Source organism: Odontesthes bonariensis, chromosome 7, assembly GCF_027942865.1.
Source record: "Odontesthes bonariensis isolate fOdoBon6 chromosome 7, fOdoBon6.hap1, whole genome shotgun sequence".
NCBI lineage: Eukaryota > Metazoa > Chordata > Actinopteri > Atheriniformes > Atherinopsidae > Odontesthes > Odontesthes bonariensis.
The window spans coordinates 25174882-25191564 of NC_134512.1; the positions used below are offsets into that span (position 1 = coordinate 25174882).

General features: G+C 37.8%; 1 protein-coding gene across 2 annotated transcripts; it reads right to left on the reverse strand.

The window, feature by feature from the left end:
• Nucleotides 1–1518: 1518 nt before the first annotated feature.
• parvg (parvin, gamma) lies at nucleotides 1519–14958 on the reverse strand. Of its 2 annotated transcripts, none has more exons than XM_075470280.1 (13): nucleotides 14627–14958; nucleotides 13748–13861; nucleotides 11539–11603; nucleotides 10920–11022; nucleotides 10630–10773; nucleotides 9248–9363; nucleotides 9088–9143; nucleotides 8976–9013; nucleotides 8812–8873; nucleotides 6927–6995; nucleotides 6696–6797; nucleotides 5729–5801; nucleotides 1519–2765 (listed from the first exon to the last, which is right to left on the reverse strand). In XM_075470280.1, the coding sequence occupies exons 2-13, from the start codon at nucleotides 13809–13811 to the stop codon at nucleotides 2692–2694; spliced, it is 966 nt and encodes a 321-aa protein (XP_075326395.1). In that variant the 5' UTR covers nucleotides 13812–13861; nucleotides 14627–14958; the 3' UTR covers nucleotides 1519–2691. The 2 variants fall into 2 exon arrangements, with proteins under 2 accessions (XP_075326395.1, XP_075326396.1); XM_075470281.1 differs by having other exon boundaries at nucleotides 8976–9010; nucleotides 14627–14955.
• Between the last annotated feature and the right edge of the window lie 1725 nt (nucleotides 14959–16683).

The window sequence follows — 16683 nt, forward strand, 5'->3', positions numbered from 1 at the left end:
TCAGTCACAGGTGAGTTAATCTGGTGCAGGTTAATTTGTCATGTAATCCGAAAGGAAGGAGTTAGTCTGGAGGAAAGGTGTGATCCCCACAGGTCATCCTTGTTTATTCCAATGAATTAGAAACCTTACATTACATTGCGGTCATTTTGCAGACGCTTTTATCCAAAGCGACTTACAATAAGTGTGTTCAACATCGGTAGGCATAAGAACTTCAGGTCACAAGAAATCGTAAGTGCATTTCCTTCCAGAACCAAACAGCTAAGAGCATAACTAGTGCTACAGTAAGTGCAATAAGTTAGGTACCTAGCCAAATGGGAAAAAGACAATTTAAAAAACAAAGACAATTTAGGAAACAAATAAGTGTGTAGGAAGCAGGGAAGCTTAAACTAAAGTCAAGTTAAGTTTGTGACCTCTGTTGTAGCTAAAAGACATTAATCATTCCCCACATTTACTCACATCGTTGGGTGTCACAAAAATACACACAGTTATTTGTCATAATGTACTGTCACAAAAAGCACAAAAAACACCTTAACTGCAATTGTTCTCCCTTCATTTTTGAATGAGCACCGTGGGAGAGCAGAGTTACAAAAGTAGCAGCCAGTGGGTTTTTCGCTCCTATGCACTTGTTTTATCATTGCTTTGACGACATATATATTCCTTTTTACTCAAGGCACAATGTGTAACTCGAGCAGTGTCAAGGCTCTGCTCTCCCACAGCACTTTATGGGTTTTTGCCTTAAAGTGGTTTGATGCGCAATTGCATTTTAAATCAGCATGTATAGGCTACAGTCACTTGGGAAGAGTTTAGGGTTTAAGGGCTGTAAATCTTAAAAAGAGGAGATGAGTAATTTAGATTACATAATTTGATGAAGTGTCCACTAAAATGGCCATGAAATGATGAATGGAACCAACTCTGATATGACACTCCTGTCTCCGGTGTCCCTCACGATACAGCAGCCATGTCTCCAGCTGGCTGCCAAGTAAATTTCACACCAAACTTTTTTGGATTGTCAGGAGGCATAAACTGTGAATTTGGAGTATTTTCCATCCGTTTGGTTGAAGCAAATACATTGGCTTCCTGGATATCAACCAAAGCTTTTGCAGAGAAACTGGAGTGAATAAGTAAGAGGAAAGTACTTTTTGTTGTTTAGGGTCACCAAAATCTCATGCTTTAACCACGCATCCTCTGTAATTATGTATTACACAAACTAAGCCTTCAAGACTAGCCAGAAAGGCAGTAGACAGGCAGCACACCACCGTTTCTGTTATGAAACTAAGGAACTGCTAAATATAACCAGCTTCAACATGAGGTAACTAAATGAAAAATCTCTAATGGTGGAAAAAAGGGGATAATAAAGGGTGCTTCTTAACTTTTATAATGTTCTTTGTTAGAAGTGCATCTATCGTGTCTTTCACTGCATGTTGCACCTTCTCCATAACTGTGTGACACTGAGTTGAAACAATTTAATGAAAAAAAGAGTCAAATATAATTCACAGAGCACATGAGGAAGCAGAGACATTCAGACACATTCTTTATTAAGAAGTTACAAAGACACGGGGAGTGGTATGACAAGAGTGAAAAGTGCCCTGTTGTCAGACAAAATGGGAAATTCAATGAGAGAAGGAATATCTTTAAAAACAGCTCGAAATGAATGTGCCAGAGAGCAGCACTTTACTGAGCTACACCCATGCCCAACAATAAAGAAAAGTCAAGATATTATTTATGCTGCGAGTCTTTTTGCTGCCAAAAACAATGCAAGCCAATCATAGCGTCAACATACTTTCATTAGATATGATGAGCATGTACTATTGATCATCTATCATATACAATAAAATTGCAACAATCAAAGTAATTGTTAACTTCTGTAAACAATACACGTCAGATGGAAAATAGTAAAACAACAACCAAATAGAAAAAAACAAGATAAAATAAATTAGATTTTCAAACAGGTTGCAAACAAGCTTGAGCCACATTATATCAAGTACTAAATTGGATTTGGCATACTGTCATAACTTTCTTGCATATTTACAATAGAGACCTTACATAATAATTTTACTTTGTTTTTTGTTTTTTTGTTTTTTGTTTTTTCTTTTTACATTAACTGACTTGCATCAGCTGCTTCAGTCATGCTTTCCTATCCTGTGGCTCAGTCAGCATGCACAGAGCCATAGCTTAATGGCTCTCACTATCAGTATTCTGATACACTTATGCCATTTGCTGCTGCAGCTACCTCCATTAACCCAACCTTGAACTGTGCAGTATTTGGTACTGCTTACTTAATGACAGTAAGATATCATGTTTACATATGGCATATCTATGTTAAAGATTCCCTTTTCAATTCGAACTTTGGGGGTGTTCATATGAAAACCTCTTCTACAGGGTGACTTAAGCTTAAAAACATAAAATAAATTTCTCTTGCAATTACAGTATACTCTATTTGCATTTTATGTACTTCCATCTTACAGTAGCTAAATATTCACCAGCAAATATTCCACTGAGTTTATAAGAGAAATGGCCAAAAATAAGAACATTTTCTGTATGAAACCAGAGTATCCCTTTAATCAGTTGCAATTACAGTCAAATTTCCATTAGAAAATTGAAAAACACTCAACACTACCCTGTAGTAAGTGGCTCCACCGAGCCTTGCATGTATTTCCAGTTGCTAAGTTCTTCTTCACATGATGTTCTTTCTCATTTCCCTTTGTGCTTCTTGAACAGGGCGTACAGGACCTTTAAGGTGGCTGCAGTGTCCTGTGAGACAATATCTGTCACAACATCCACAGGAGAGATAATGCAATCAGTATCCCTAAGCCAAGGTAGTGAGAATATGATGATGCTTTTTTCAACATTAGCTAATTGATACTCTCACATCCATTCTAACAGGTCATAGATCAGCAGGACAAAACAAACAAACAAAAAAAAAACATTAGATGGAAACCTAATCAATACGTCGTCAGTGAGATGAGATCCCAAAGAAATTGCTTGACATTGTGAGATGCACTAAGTGAATGAATGTGACATAAAGATCGACTCCACCACAAACTAACCTAATTAATGCACACAGCACGCTCCAATTTTAGGCCCTGAGTGCTGGGATTCTACTGTCCACCGCAGCGATTACGCCATTAATTAAAAAGACACTAAAAATGAATTGGATTAGCCACTTACCCCTGGCTTAGATTAATTGTGCTGTTCCTTACATTAACAGTTAGTCGTGATGAGGATTTATTTTACAACTACAAGTTGCTGTATATGGCTGGTGGGCAGTATAGTGGGAAATTTTTAGTGATTGCCAGAGAGAAACTGAAGCTCAGCAAGAAGCTCAACTTGTCAATAATAGATCTGCAGTGAAGAAAAGTTGATCCGTTTGCTATTGACACGCTTAGACAAGACAGTAACTGACTCAGTCACTCACTCTGTTTTATTCTTCTACTTGTGCAGTGATGTACTCTACATGACAAGAGGCAAACACCCAAACATAGGGCTCGTTTATGATTCAAAGCCCAGGCTCAATATAAATCATTTCGGGAGTATCGTAATAATTTACAAGTTCAGGTGTTGCTACTTAAATGGTTTAAACGGTCATATAAACAACACTTTTTCAGAAAAAATCTTGTAATGGAGATAAACTACATATAAGAATAGTAGTATGACACCTTAACTCATCTAGTTAAGTTAAGTTACCCAGAAATGTAAACATATACTGAGCTGAAACTAAATCTTGACTAAAATCATATGTATGTGTTTGCATACCTGCTTGTAAAAGGCAAAAGTGAAATTAAAGACCACCCCAGATAAAAGTACTGTGTCAACATGCTAGAGGACAAGTAGAAGTAAATAAGTGCTGTTGCAAACCTCTTATGACTTAAACCAGAATACATGCAGTGCTCTATAAATACACAGGGGTTGTACTCATAGCAGTCAAAGAGTTGAGTGTGAAACTCTGTAATGTTTCTTGCACTCAATAGTTAATGTCTCATCATGGGAGCAGAGAAGTGGAAGAAGCATTAAACAATTCTCAGACAAAAGGAGGAAGATATGTCATCAGTGCAGAAAGCAATGCTAATGCTAACTAACTGGCTGACACAGCAAAAAATGTTCTTTGGTGACTGTACTTGGGAAATTGTTGTCTTTTCCATGAAATTAGACGTATGGTCATTCGCTAAATGCAGCAACTACTTTAACAATTCCAGTCATATGTTGTCCTGAAAATGCAATGTGTCATGTTTGATTTGAGATGACACTCAACTGTTAAAAAGTACAAGCTGTGCAAGGGCACTAACAGGAATAGATTATTCTAGACACGGCTGAACTTAAATGTGGCCGAGGCAGTCAACACCCTGGCTTCACATTCTGCAGAGTAGAATTCACAAACTTTTTAAAAAAAGATTCACAATAGGTGGTTCGATCCCCCAGCTCTTCCACGTGTCAAAATGTACCTGGTCAAGACACTGAACCCCACATTGCCACAATATGCCCTTGAGTGTGTGACTGTAGAGCCAAAAAGTGTTGCACATGTGGAGAGTAAATACTTAATAAGAAGTATGGTTTGAGAGTTTCGGTAAAAGGGTGAATGAGAGGCACTCGAAACCTAGATAAGGTTAGGGGCTCTTTATACGGGTTATTACTGTAGATACAATACAACCGTCCCACCAAACAGAACTGTTGCTATGATAATGAACCTCCTGATTCCCAAATTAAAAAGTGGAGTGTTTTCTTGCCCTTTTTTATATGGGTGTTTGCTGCCCCTAATTCAACATGGCATGTGTTTAAGTGAGCAAGGTATTTAAATATTATATATTTTAGAAAGCCCTTTTGTAATCATTTAAATCTATATCTCTTGATTTAATGCATGAAGAGTTCCTTTTGTAACCTTGTCAAAGCTGGGGACAAGCACAATTTCCAAAAACTTTACAACTGTACATATAATGCAAAATAAGAAATCTGCTTATATGGGAAAGCTTTTCATTTCAAAACGAATGCTCCAATATATAACTTTATACAACAAATCAAATTCTAAAACGCCATTTTATGGTTTGAAATCTGGTAACTGGCAGTTCCAAGTTGGATGTGACAGACACACTAATGAGTTTTGCAATACACCGATGCAATCAGAGTATTTTTGGCATGTACATGATAACCTAGTAATATGCGGAAGCAGTTCTCATGAATACTGATTACATCTCATCCTCCAGACAAGCGCTCATACAGTAGATGTTGCCACAAGGCGTAAGGTTAAATCCCTGTGTCTATCAGTGGAACACCAGAGAGGCACCGTCCCCTTGAGACTGTGTCCCCACTGCTCCTCTCTAAATGAATGATGATGGTCTCGGACTGAGAGAATCATCTGCAGTGATACTTATCGAGACACGAATTGCACTCATTCATATTCCACAAGCAATTCCATCTTTCCCTCCAAACAACTGTCAAACACTCTCCACCGTGCAATAAAGATTTACTTACTACCTCACCAACCCCCTCTCTCCTAACATACAAACAGATGTTGGCATTTCCTTGTCATTCAGATAAATGCTCTTGATATAATATATGTTTCTAATTAGTTTGACACGGCTGTCTTGAAGCTTGAGTGATTGTTTAGTTATGATCATTTTATGGGCAGGCCTGTTGTATGTTTGTTTTTTCAATCCTATGTGCCCGGCATTTTAGGTTCATCTGCTGTAAAAACAAGTCAGAGTGTATCTTGAGAAAACTGAGTGGATTTGCTCACCTTGTGGATCAATATTGGGCAGGGTCAGACCTGTATCGTTCAGAAGATCCAACGCCAAGGTCACATTATGAAGCTAAAGTACAAAGAGAATTACACAAAAACCGCACAGCACACTTTTATCCAAGTAAGTTCAATCTATGTCAAATTTAGTTGTAACCAGGTTAAGACTACAGACCGAATTATTCTAACAATTTAGATATTGTTTTCAGCTTTGTTCAACAACATGAGGAATCAAAATGTGACAAATGTCAGTCTAATCACTACTGCACATTTATTCCGTAAGTTTATCTGCATATTCTGCCAATTTCACAATTTTCACCATGTGTGTTTCATGTGTTGTTTTTCCATTAGGCTACAACTGTGTCATATACTTATACTTACTATGTAAATAAATGGTCAGTAACTGGAAAACTAACTGGACTTCCTGCATTATTTCTATTATTCACATCAAGCTATCGTGTATTTTTAGGCAAAAAAGATATCAAGTGTCACACTGTCTTTACTGTGTAAATTATTGATGAACTCATCATATCAGTGATAAAAGAGGCTTTTTTCAGAGGCTCATCTTACTGCCTCGAGTAAAATAAGATCAAAGATATCAGTGTAAGTGAGTCATGAAGCCTTATTAATTACGCATCTACTTTTATGATGGTAATTGTATTAAATATTAAATTCACCCCATCATACATTGTAATAAGCACTGATTTGAGCTTTTGTGGGGTTTGATTAGGAATTAGAAAGGAAAAAGTGGGACCACAGTAAATGTGAATGAGAATAGAGCTGTCTGTAAATTATCTAAAAAACTTAACTTGAAATTAAATTACTTTTTACTTCCAAACAAAATGGGAAAATTCTGTTACTAGAAATATATATTAATCTATATAGACATAGATATATTTATATTTATGTATATTCAATTTATGTACATGAAAATGTAAACCCACGTCATCAGTGAGCCATACTATACCATCTCAGACTCATTGACAGGAGTCAGTTTAAAGTCAAAGAGCGGGATGAAGAAGCCCTCTAACTGACCAATCAGCAGCAGCAAAATCACTCCATCAGCAAACTGGACAGGAAACACACAGAAAACTGTAACATGTCTCTGGAAGTCACTTAAAATCTTAGCAGAGGTAATCATCTAAGTTTTTTTCTTTTTTAACATGGCAGCCAGTAACAAAGAAAAAATTGTTTATACCTGTTTGTCCATATCAGCCACATGTAGACCCATAGTCACCATATTCTGGTTGACAAAATGCAAGATGGCCTGAAAACGGAATAATTCCGAGGTTAGAAAGTTTGAGATTTTAGTTTGCCACAGCCCCAGTGAGGGATTATCCTATGAATAGAAGCTTTTTGATTCTGCACTCCATGTGACCTCTTTACAATCTGCACTGATCAAATGATAGATTATTCAAACAACTGAAAATTAACTGACAACCAGGTAAAGAGCCAGAGGGTCAACCAAGTGGTTACTGGGGGGGGTTCTGAGATCTGAGAGGGGCACAAATTTGTGCACCAAGTCTTGTGGCAGCTATTTTTTTCAGTAGCTCCTCCTGTATAAATCCCCAGGTTTTAGACTGTCAATCAGATGAAAGCAACAGTTTGCAGCTCAGGTGTTGGTGTTGTTTTTGGAAAATCATTATGAGATTCAACTGCGCGGGGAGTTATCATCCACGAAACAACAAAATAGCTTTTTCTTGCACATTTGATCAATATGTACCACTTACAGCACCCAACTCCACATTCATCTGGTCCGTGAGTTTACTTGTGTAAATGTTTCAGAATTTTATTGCTGTTCCCTAGCATGATTTGCATTATCTCTAAGATGACAAGGAGAATGTCTCCTCTTATAGAATAATGGAAATATATACATTGTGTCTTAGAAAGTAAAGCAGAAATTGAATGCAACAAAAGTGAATTAAGGGAGAAATTACCAATGGAGATTTATGTTCATTTCAGATCTTAAAAGACATTGTCTAATAAAAAATATAATAATTGCTTATGTAGAAAACCTGTGATGCATTAAGTCCACCTGCACTTCCAATCAGCTTATATGTACAAACATGGTGGAGTTCTTAAAATGGCTGTGAACACTAGAACTTTTTCAGTTTTGGACCCATGGGCTGTGTCGTACATGTCTGTACCATGTCTCCCCGAAGAAAAAAAATGGAAAAATCAGACAGAGACAAAAACTAAAGTGATTTGTTCAGTTCAAATGGAGTTTAGCATGTTTGATATAAACCTGTCCAGGACCACTACAGTAAGATCATGGTCCCGACACTGAAGCAGGGAATATAGTGACATGGGGCTGCAAGAATGCAAAGGCTGTTAGGGAGATGATATTTACACATTGAAGTGTGAATGCTTGAAGATATACCAAAATTCTGGCTGACAAAAGGGTTCCCAGTCTCCAGAATTTTGGCAGGCGAGGAATATTCCGGCAAGATGACAGCTCAAAGCACACAGCCAAAAATGACATAAGAGCTGCTCACAAAGAAAGGGAAAACTACAGTATGACCTAGCAAAGTGTGTTGTGCGACATGAATCGATTGAAACTCCTTTGTGGTCATTTAAAGAAAACCATATAGAATTTTTTATTTTTTCTTATTTTAGGAAAGCAATAAAGAGCAGTTGGAAAAATATTTCCTCAAATGAATTTCTCTTGGGATTTGGGCAACACTGTATCCACGTTTGTTCGTTCAAAAACATATCAGGAAAACATATCAGGAATTAAACAAATTAAGGATTTGTAATGAAATTTGTCCTCACTTTTATTGGGCCTGCATTTTTTTCATAGTAAATTTATTTATCTATTTATTTTAAAGAGCAAGTACCCTATTGTCCAACTGAAAAGTGATGCAACTATTGAGAGGTGAAATCATTTTAATTGATTGACACTTATGTGATATTGGTCTGAGATGCATTTGCTTCTGTTTGGCACTGTATTATGAATTCAGGGAGAAACAAGCATAAAGTATAAGTTTTTTTTCTGCATTTTCTCTATAAATCCACCCTCACTGGAGATGAGCGCGTCAACACCTTAAACAATCTCAGCACATCTCCTGCTGTCCTTGTTATACCTTCTTCACTGTGTTGACCTTATGAGCCTCCAGGTTCAGCAGTTGCTCGATGGGATCTTCCCCTAGGTGACGAGACAGCCAGAAAAATGTGTTAGTAAGCTTTAATGGTGTTTGGATGACATTCAAATGTCACATCAGCTCAACCTCTGACCACTCTCACTCACTTTCAGGATTGCTGGAGGAGTCTGAGGCTGTTTCCCTGCTTGAAAAAAGATAAGGAATGTGAGATAAATTTTCTCACATTCACAGAATCACACAGGACGGTAATCTACTCACCTGTCTTCTGTTAGGACTTCTATCTGCACATCTGATTTGATTCCACTACTGCTGACCTGCATGAAAATTGAAGTTAGCCACAACTGTGCAGCAATTCCTCAGGATGTGTTTCTGGCAGATCTGGAGCGGAGAAGGTGCTACAGCTTGAGCAGCGACTCACTTCAACAATTACAACTTCAACCTTCACATTTGGTGGCAGATCCAATTCGGGCTGGAAAGATTTCACCATGGCAACCAGCAGATGAATAGTGGCCAGAAGGTCTTTGTTGTGGATGACTGACGGGAAAACAACAGAGAACAAAACACACACAAAAAAAATATCAGCTTACAGTGACGTGACAGAACTCACCACCATTTTGTATGGAAACAACAGCAAAGCATAAAGATCTTGGACACGTAGCAAATTCAAACAGAACTGCAATATTATCAATGTAGCGTATCATTTTAAATAAAATCTCATGAAGCCATCATTGTTAATGTTATGTTTGTGTTTGTAGGTTTACAGTGTTTTTTGTGACAGAATATGAAGACACTAGCATAAATTAAAGCTTTATGGGAGGTAACAGAAAGCTCAGTCAAAGTGCAAATGAATCTAACTCAGTTGAATTTAGTTCATCCATCTATCCTGTATCTATACTCGCTTTCATCTTGTTCAGGGCTGCAGGGGTAGCTATCAGCACTCTGGACAGGTGACCAGTAAATCACAGGACAAACACAAAAACAGACACCCACATGCATGCTCACACTCATATCCACAGGTAAAATTAGGATAACTAATTAACCCAATGAGCAAGTCATTGGAATATAGACAGGACAGCAAATTCAACTCCCACAAAGTAAAAATCAATTCAGTTTGACAGTAGAAATATAACCATCAAATAAGAGTTTAAATCCATCTCTTATGCAGCTAGCTACTTGTCAGCTCCTGATACTCCTGAACAAACAATCAGTTAAATCTGTTTTTATCACAGAGGTTGGTGCAATTTCTGATCATTCCCAAATAATGCATTTACAAAACAAGACATTTTTTGCAGCTTTTGACACTTTCTTTTAGGCACAAGAAAACAACAATGAGCACATCTCCAACTCCAAATTTGAAACTGGTAGAAGGGCATTTCAATAGTGCAATTTGAAAAACAAAGAAAAAAAAAGGAAGATCAAAAAATGTGCAAAGTTTGAATCCAGCCTCTGTTGTTTTGGCCTATGGTGACATGATAACTGAGAGAAGAATTTTGATCTCAGAATTCAGCACTCAGGTTATCAGTAGAATTTAAATTTATAGTTATTATAATGGTCTTTTTTCGTTTGTTTCAGTTGCTCAGCACCATCAAACATTATATTGACAGTGACCGGTAAATATTCCAACGGAGCCCCAAAGTGTAAGCACATTTTATCTCCACTAAAATCCCTCACAGTTGGTGTAAGCTTAGATGGCATCCTTGAGCTAGCACCAAAGCCTGCTGTAATATGAAGTTGGTGCCAGAGGGAACATTTGTTCACTTGTTGCTTTGTTGTTGAAGCCCAGTCAGACACATGACTCACGTTTGACGTTCCATTTGATCAGACTGCTGTCCTGCAGACCCAGCTTCTTGTCCAGCTCCCCCAGGATCAATTCCAGCTTGTGGATCTGAGCAGAGCTAGTCAGCGTTATCTCCTCCACAGCCAATATCACACCGGCCAGCCTGGCTGCAGCAACCAGGAAATGATTATTTGTAAGATTAGAGTTGAATTTAAAAGCAGCACATTTATTTTTGTTTTCTTAAATCTTCATGAATTATGCTTAAATGGAAGCACAATGTGATTAATGTAATATCAAATGTGCATTATCTTACACAGCAGGTGATGAAGTACCAGTCCATCGTACAGATCCTCCTCCAGACTCTGAACCACTATGTGCTCTTGTTTTAAAGTCCTATTGATCCAGTCAACCAATACCTCCCAAGACACATTTAATCACACAGTTAGAGACCACAAACACTTTTTTTTTCTTCGGAAAATGCAGCAGATGAAAAATTCCCAGTTGAAATTCCCTTTATCAATTAACAGGGAATGTGAATTAAACAGAAATGGTTACAGATGCAAAGTACTACAAAACAAATTACAGGTATTTCAAGTTTGCTTCTTGAATCTATGTAGACAAGAAACAAAGTTTATTTATTGTTCAACTTCCATGAAAGAGTTGATGTCCCATCTTTATCTGTAACACATTGTTTTAAAATTAGATGGAGCAGACTCCTTACTGTGACACTCTGATCCTTCTCCCATTAACTCAAATAATTATTTTGATTCACTGAATCCTCCACCCCGTGATATATTTCACATTGCAGATTCACAAATAAATAGATACTTTTTTAAATAATACACATTCTACTGTATGTAGCAAACACGTCATAAACATTGAATAGAGGAGAAGAAAGGAATGAACACAACTGAGTGAAATTTATTTCTTACCTCTTTCAGCTTTTCAAGTGTGGGGTCTTTTAAAGATGTTGGCTGAATGAGTTTCCTCCTCTCTCCTGATAGAAAATGAAAACAAACATGGCAGTATTTCTTACATAACCTACTTTTGCATTATTTGTAGAAGCAGCTCTTTTATAATGTCCAATACTTTGAAATCTTAATTTAATTCTTACAATGCATCTATCTTGGCAATAGCCCGGTGTTGATTATTTCATTGAATGTACATACTGTACACTTTATATTGCACTTAATACTTTTCAAATTCACACCCATCATCGATTTCAAGCCAGCACATCCATTTATCCACCTTTTAAAACAACCTAAACTTTCGCAGTCGATTTAAAAGCTGCATGATTTATTAATCCATTACACAAAACATTTTCTCAGCATAATGTTTTGTAATTGTATTCATTATTTCTTGGCTCGGCTCAGTAATACAGATAAAAGCTGCTCTTATCAATTATTTCATAGATTATGGCTAAAAATAGAGCATTAACTGTGACACCCATGACGACAAACCCACTGACACTTATCACCTGAATTTTTTGACAAACTTCAGCTCTCAATTGAGCCGTTTCCAGATGCACTCAGTGGTTGCATAGCCTGGAAAAGAATACCTTACAGTGTATGCCAGGCCATTTGATTGCATACAGAAAGAGCTGGTGGGGATATAGCAGACTAAAGATGCACTTTGTAGAAAAGAAACATCAGAAATTCTGAAAAAAAAAAGAAAAAAGTCTGCTCACATATAACATGAACTGCTTAGTGGATTCTACACTATAATTTCAACCATGTTTACAGATGTCATTACAAAAGTTTAAATAAATCAAAAGTCGTTTTGCATGAACCAGTCTATATACCCAAATGCTGATTGGGCCTCTGTCAGCTTAATTTCACAGTAAAATCTCACTGTGAAGTACAACCAGACTTTCAGTCTTACAGACTTTGCTGCATGAATATTCCTGGCGCACAAAAGAGATACGTATAAATATCCGGAGGCCCGATTTTTGATTAGATGTTAATGTCACAAATTCTTTGGTTGGTTGCAACGGTCCTTGTCGAGATCGACATCATTTGATTTATATCATGCACATATCATGCCCCCTTTTAACAATTTGACACAATTTTTCTGAGGTCTTATTGAGGTGTATGAGACAGGTTTTGGTCAAAATATATGTTGGCTTAAGCACAGAGGCCCTTCTCTGACCCCTGTTTTAACATCTGTCTGAGAACAGTCCTTTTGGAGGGGCGGAGAGTGTCCAAGTGCTCAACCCTGCACACACACACCCTTCTGGTGAGGGGTTACTTTGCCAGAGACAGCTTTTGGGTTCTAAAGGACTGAAATCTGAAACAAAACCTTTCTTCTTGACTGGTAAGTAAAAGATTACATTGCTAACATTTGATTGCAGCTTACGTTTGCTACAACTTAGCTCAGCTGATTCCACAATGCACATAATAAACCACTTAGCTGCCTCTCTTTGGTATGGACATCTTCTTTGTGCCAATAATACGGAATCCACATATGAAAAAGGCTACACTGGTAATATGTTTGCTACCATGTTTGTGCTAAAAACTGAAAGTAAAAAGTGTAAATCTCGCTGTGTTATTATGCCCAGCCCATGTAAAATCAGCAGTATAATCAAATTAGTGTATGTTTGTGCTAATATTAGTGGTTAGTTAGTTGTTTTCTTGTCATTATGATGAGTTTAAGTGAAGTCAGTAGTATATCCACATGTAACAAAGCTGATGAAAAAGATCTTCCCTTTCATTATCTCATAGGATGAAATGAATAAACAACATAGACTTAAACTCATTTAGTGCTATACTTTTTTTAAAAAATCATTTATTTTTAGTGTATGTTTTTAAATTGAATATGAATTTCTTATTTGTTTGGGTTGTCTTTCATTTTCCTACTCAGCTATATCATAGATGAGGAATCTGCACCACAGTGTTTTCTGAGTTTAAGTCAAAAGTGAACAAAACGGAGAGATGTTTATAATTCTTTATTCAACCCAGTATTTTGATGAGGTGGGCTAAATATTCTTTAAACAGACCTGTGATGTGATGCGATATTGACATTTCTCACAGGTACATGGGGGGCAAAATGGTTCACTGTGTTGAGATTAATCTCAACAAGCAAGCAGGTGGGTAACTGAAACTGTGATATAACTATCTAGCACTTTATCAAATGCACACATACCCTGAAAAGACTCGACATCCAGGGAGTCTTCCTCTTTGTGATAGTCAAAGATGTCAGCCTCCATCTCTCCTTCTCAGAGTGATATTTTCACCTCTGCTGGTCAGTTGGCAAAACCTGCAGAAGAGTCAACTGTGCTGAACTACCTTCAGAGGAAGTACTTATGCACAACCTGCAGCAGAATGAAGAAATGCACTACATCAAGTGTTCGGCAGAAAGTCCCTCACTCAGCATCAGCTTAGAAAGTGTCCTTGACCACATTGCTCTACTTTCTGCTGCCGATGGGGATTGACTTGCAGTCCAGCAGTAGAAGATGCTGATTGTACTGACAGGCAGCTTACTGTTGAGAGGAAAAGTATTCCTCCAGATTCTGCTTTTCAAGTCCAAAGAAAAACAGTTGTGTTCCCAGCTCAAGCACAATGCACTTCTAGCACAAGGTTTTTGAAAGGGATCTTTCTGACAAAGGGTATGAGAAGCCTCAAAAACACAGGAAGCTACACATAAACTACTGATCTAGTCAAAAAACTCACTTTGAGAAAGGAAGATGTCTAGTTTCCTCCCTTCCTCTTTTAGTTTTGCAGCGGCACACGCAGCAGATCAAGGGCTGTAGTTTCATGCAAAGTTGCAGGGCTGTACCTCTCCCTCTGAACAATTTGAACATCGTGGTTTGATACTAAACACAGCAAACATAAAATCCTACTTTCTGACAAAACTGACGTGACCTGGAACTTGTCAAACCGTTGTTTCCTGGATCTGGAGAGAAGAACAGCCTCGACGAGCAAGTTTTCTGTATGTTTTATGTGGATGTGGCTTCCCTTTCCTGATGTTTACAGTAACTTTCAAACAAGGTCATATACAAAAAGTGTTTTTGAAAGGGCTTACCTTTAGCAAAGTGAGAGCAACCGCAACAGAATCGGGAGATCACTGCTGAACCGACTTCCCTTACTGATGTCAACTGAACTGGCAAAAAAGCGTAAAGAAGTTGAGGGCTGTAACTGTTCTGAGATCTTGTAGTGCAACAGGTCTAACTGCACTCTGTTAAAACCGTTGTTGTAAAGAAAAAGAGTATCTCAGGGTCAAATAGGAAGATAAGCTGAAATGAGAGGATGTGGCAGAGGAGGAGGTAGCACTTCCTCTTTTTGAAACAGACTTTGCAGCAGAGCATTTTCCTGATAAGGGCGTATGTGTTCTGTGTCACAGTCTGCATTTGAGACTTTAATAAAGGTAAGTACGTGTCAAGAAAACAAGGAGGACTCTTGGGTACAAATGTATTTTGTTGAAAACCACACATCAGGAGGGCTGAGAGAAACGTGACACTTGGAGGCCTGGACCACTCAGGCTTGACTCACGCATCTCCATCTGCGACTGGTCGGATCAATTTGCCGACATCTGGTGTCCAGCTTTTTCCATTCTACATCAAAAACATCAAAAAATAGAAGGCATTAAAGACAGAAAGTGAAAGAGACAACAAAATAGAAGCGCAGAGTGTGACGGCCTTGTTGAGGGAAAGAAAAAGGGCCACCCCCCATCAGCCAGACAGAGGGGCAATTTGGGAGATGTAGAAGGTTACCATAGCAACAAAGGTATGAGACAAGAAAATATAGGCCTAAAATAAACCCATAATTCCTTTAGCTAAACCCAAATTGCAGGAATTGGCTGTTCCAAAGCCAATCTTGCTCAAAAGTCAAAGCAAATCTAACCTATCACACAAGTAAGGAATCAAATTAAATCCTCATTCAGTTTGATTCAAGGCATTTATTTCTTGATAGGCAAGATAAAAAAGAAATGCACACAGCCAAACCATCTAGTGCTATCTCAGTCTACATTGACTCATCCATTCTCTCAATTATTCAGTCCAGCTGTAAAATGCATGAGCTGAGGTCCTCAGGTGCCACCGCAGGGCCTATTCCGCCTCAGGACTGCGGTGAGAGTTTCAGGTCTCCCCAGAGACACATGTGGAAGGTCAGTGAATATGAGGATACTCTGACTCAGCCTCTCCTGGGACAGCAAAACGCACTGCACTCAAGGCAGAGGACAGCACCATTAGCTTTTATGGCTTTGAGTGCTGTGTGTTGTGGTTCAGACTCATTTACAGCTTCTCCAGCTTTTTAAGGTTTTTAAGAAATTATATCAGTAACTATGGGAAAGATATAGGCTACTAATCTTTGACATATCGAGTAAACCATTTACTTAGCATTTTCAAGGTTCAGTTTGATGTTTTTAGAAATTTGGGAGATGTTCTCACTCTAGATGTGCACAGCATAAATAAATCAGATAAATAAGACATAATATAGCAGTAGTGATGAATTATTTCTTGAAGGATTGTGTAATAGGAAGCATGTGAGTAGTTGACAGCAGCTGTTTTCTTGTTTCCCATCTTTTTGCTAAGCAAAAGCAGACATGAGAGCACTCATTCAAAATCTAATTCAACTCTTGGCAAGAATGTTAATAATTGTTCATTGCCAGCTCGTAGCCTGGTTAGCTTAGCTTAGATAAAGTTTTGAAGCAGCTGAGAACAATAATAATCCATCAAAACAGAGCCTCAATGTGATCTTTATAATTTAGCCTTCTATATGAAAGCTAAAAGAAAAACTGCACTTGCTAACATGAAGGGCTCTCTTTTAAAACAAGGCAGCGAAGAAAGTCAGCAGCGGGAGAGCATGAAAAAATAACTCAAGCAGCACTTTAACATGCTATGAATTCTGCTGTGATGACATTTAAGAGAAAAGGAATTTGTGTAATGCTCCGTCAAAACTGATGTGGCCTTTGTTTCTAAAACAAGAAGGCAATGACTCAAAAATTAATTAAACCATTGACAACATCAAATTATATTTACATTGTATTTTGCAAGACGGATGCAATATTTTGTATTTAATGGCCATAAGATTTTTTTAAATGGTGTGACACAGGAATGTTTACCACTGCATTGCATCAGCTTT

What these genes read in the sequence shown, in the direction of transcription:
- parvg (XM_075470280.1), bottom strand. Translation starts at nt 13,811, where the DNA reads ATGGAGGCTGACATCTTTGACTATCACAAAGAGGAAGACTCCCTGGAT. An exon ending in GAAGTCCTAACAGAAGACAG is followed by an intron (nt 9,014 to 9,087) that starts GTGAGTAGATTA and finishes TCTTTTTTCAAG; the next exon opens with CAGGGAAACAGCCTCAGACT. An exon ending in GCCCAATATTGATCCACAAG is followed by an intron (nt 2,766 to 5,728) that starts GTGAGCAAATCC and finishes ATGTTGTGACAG; the next exon opens with ATATTGTCTCACAGGACACT.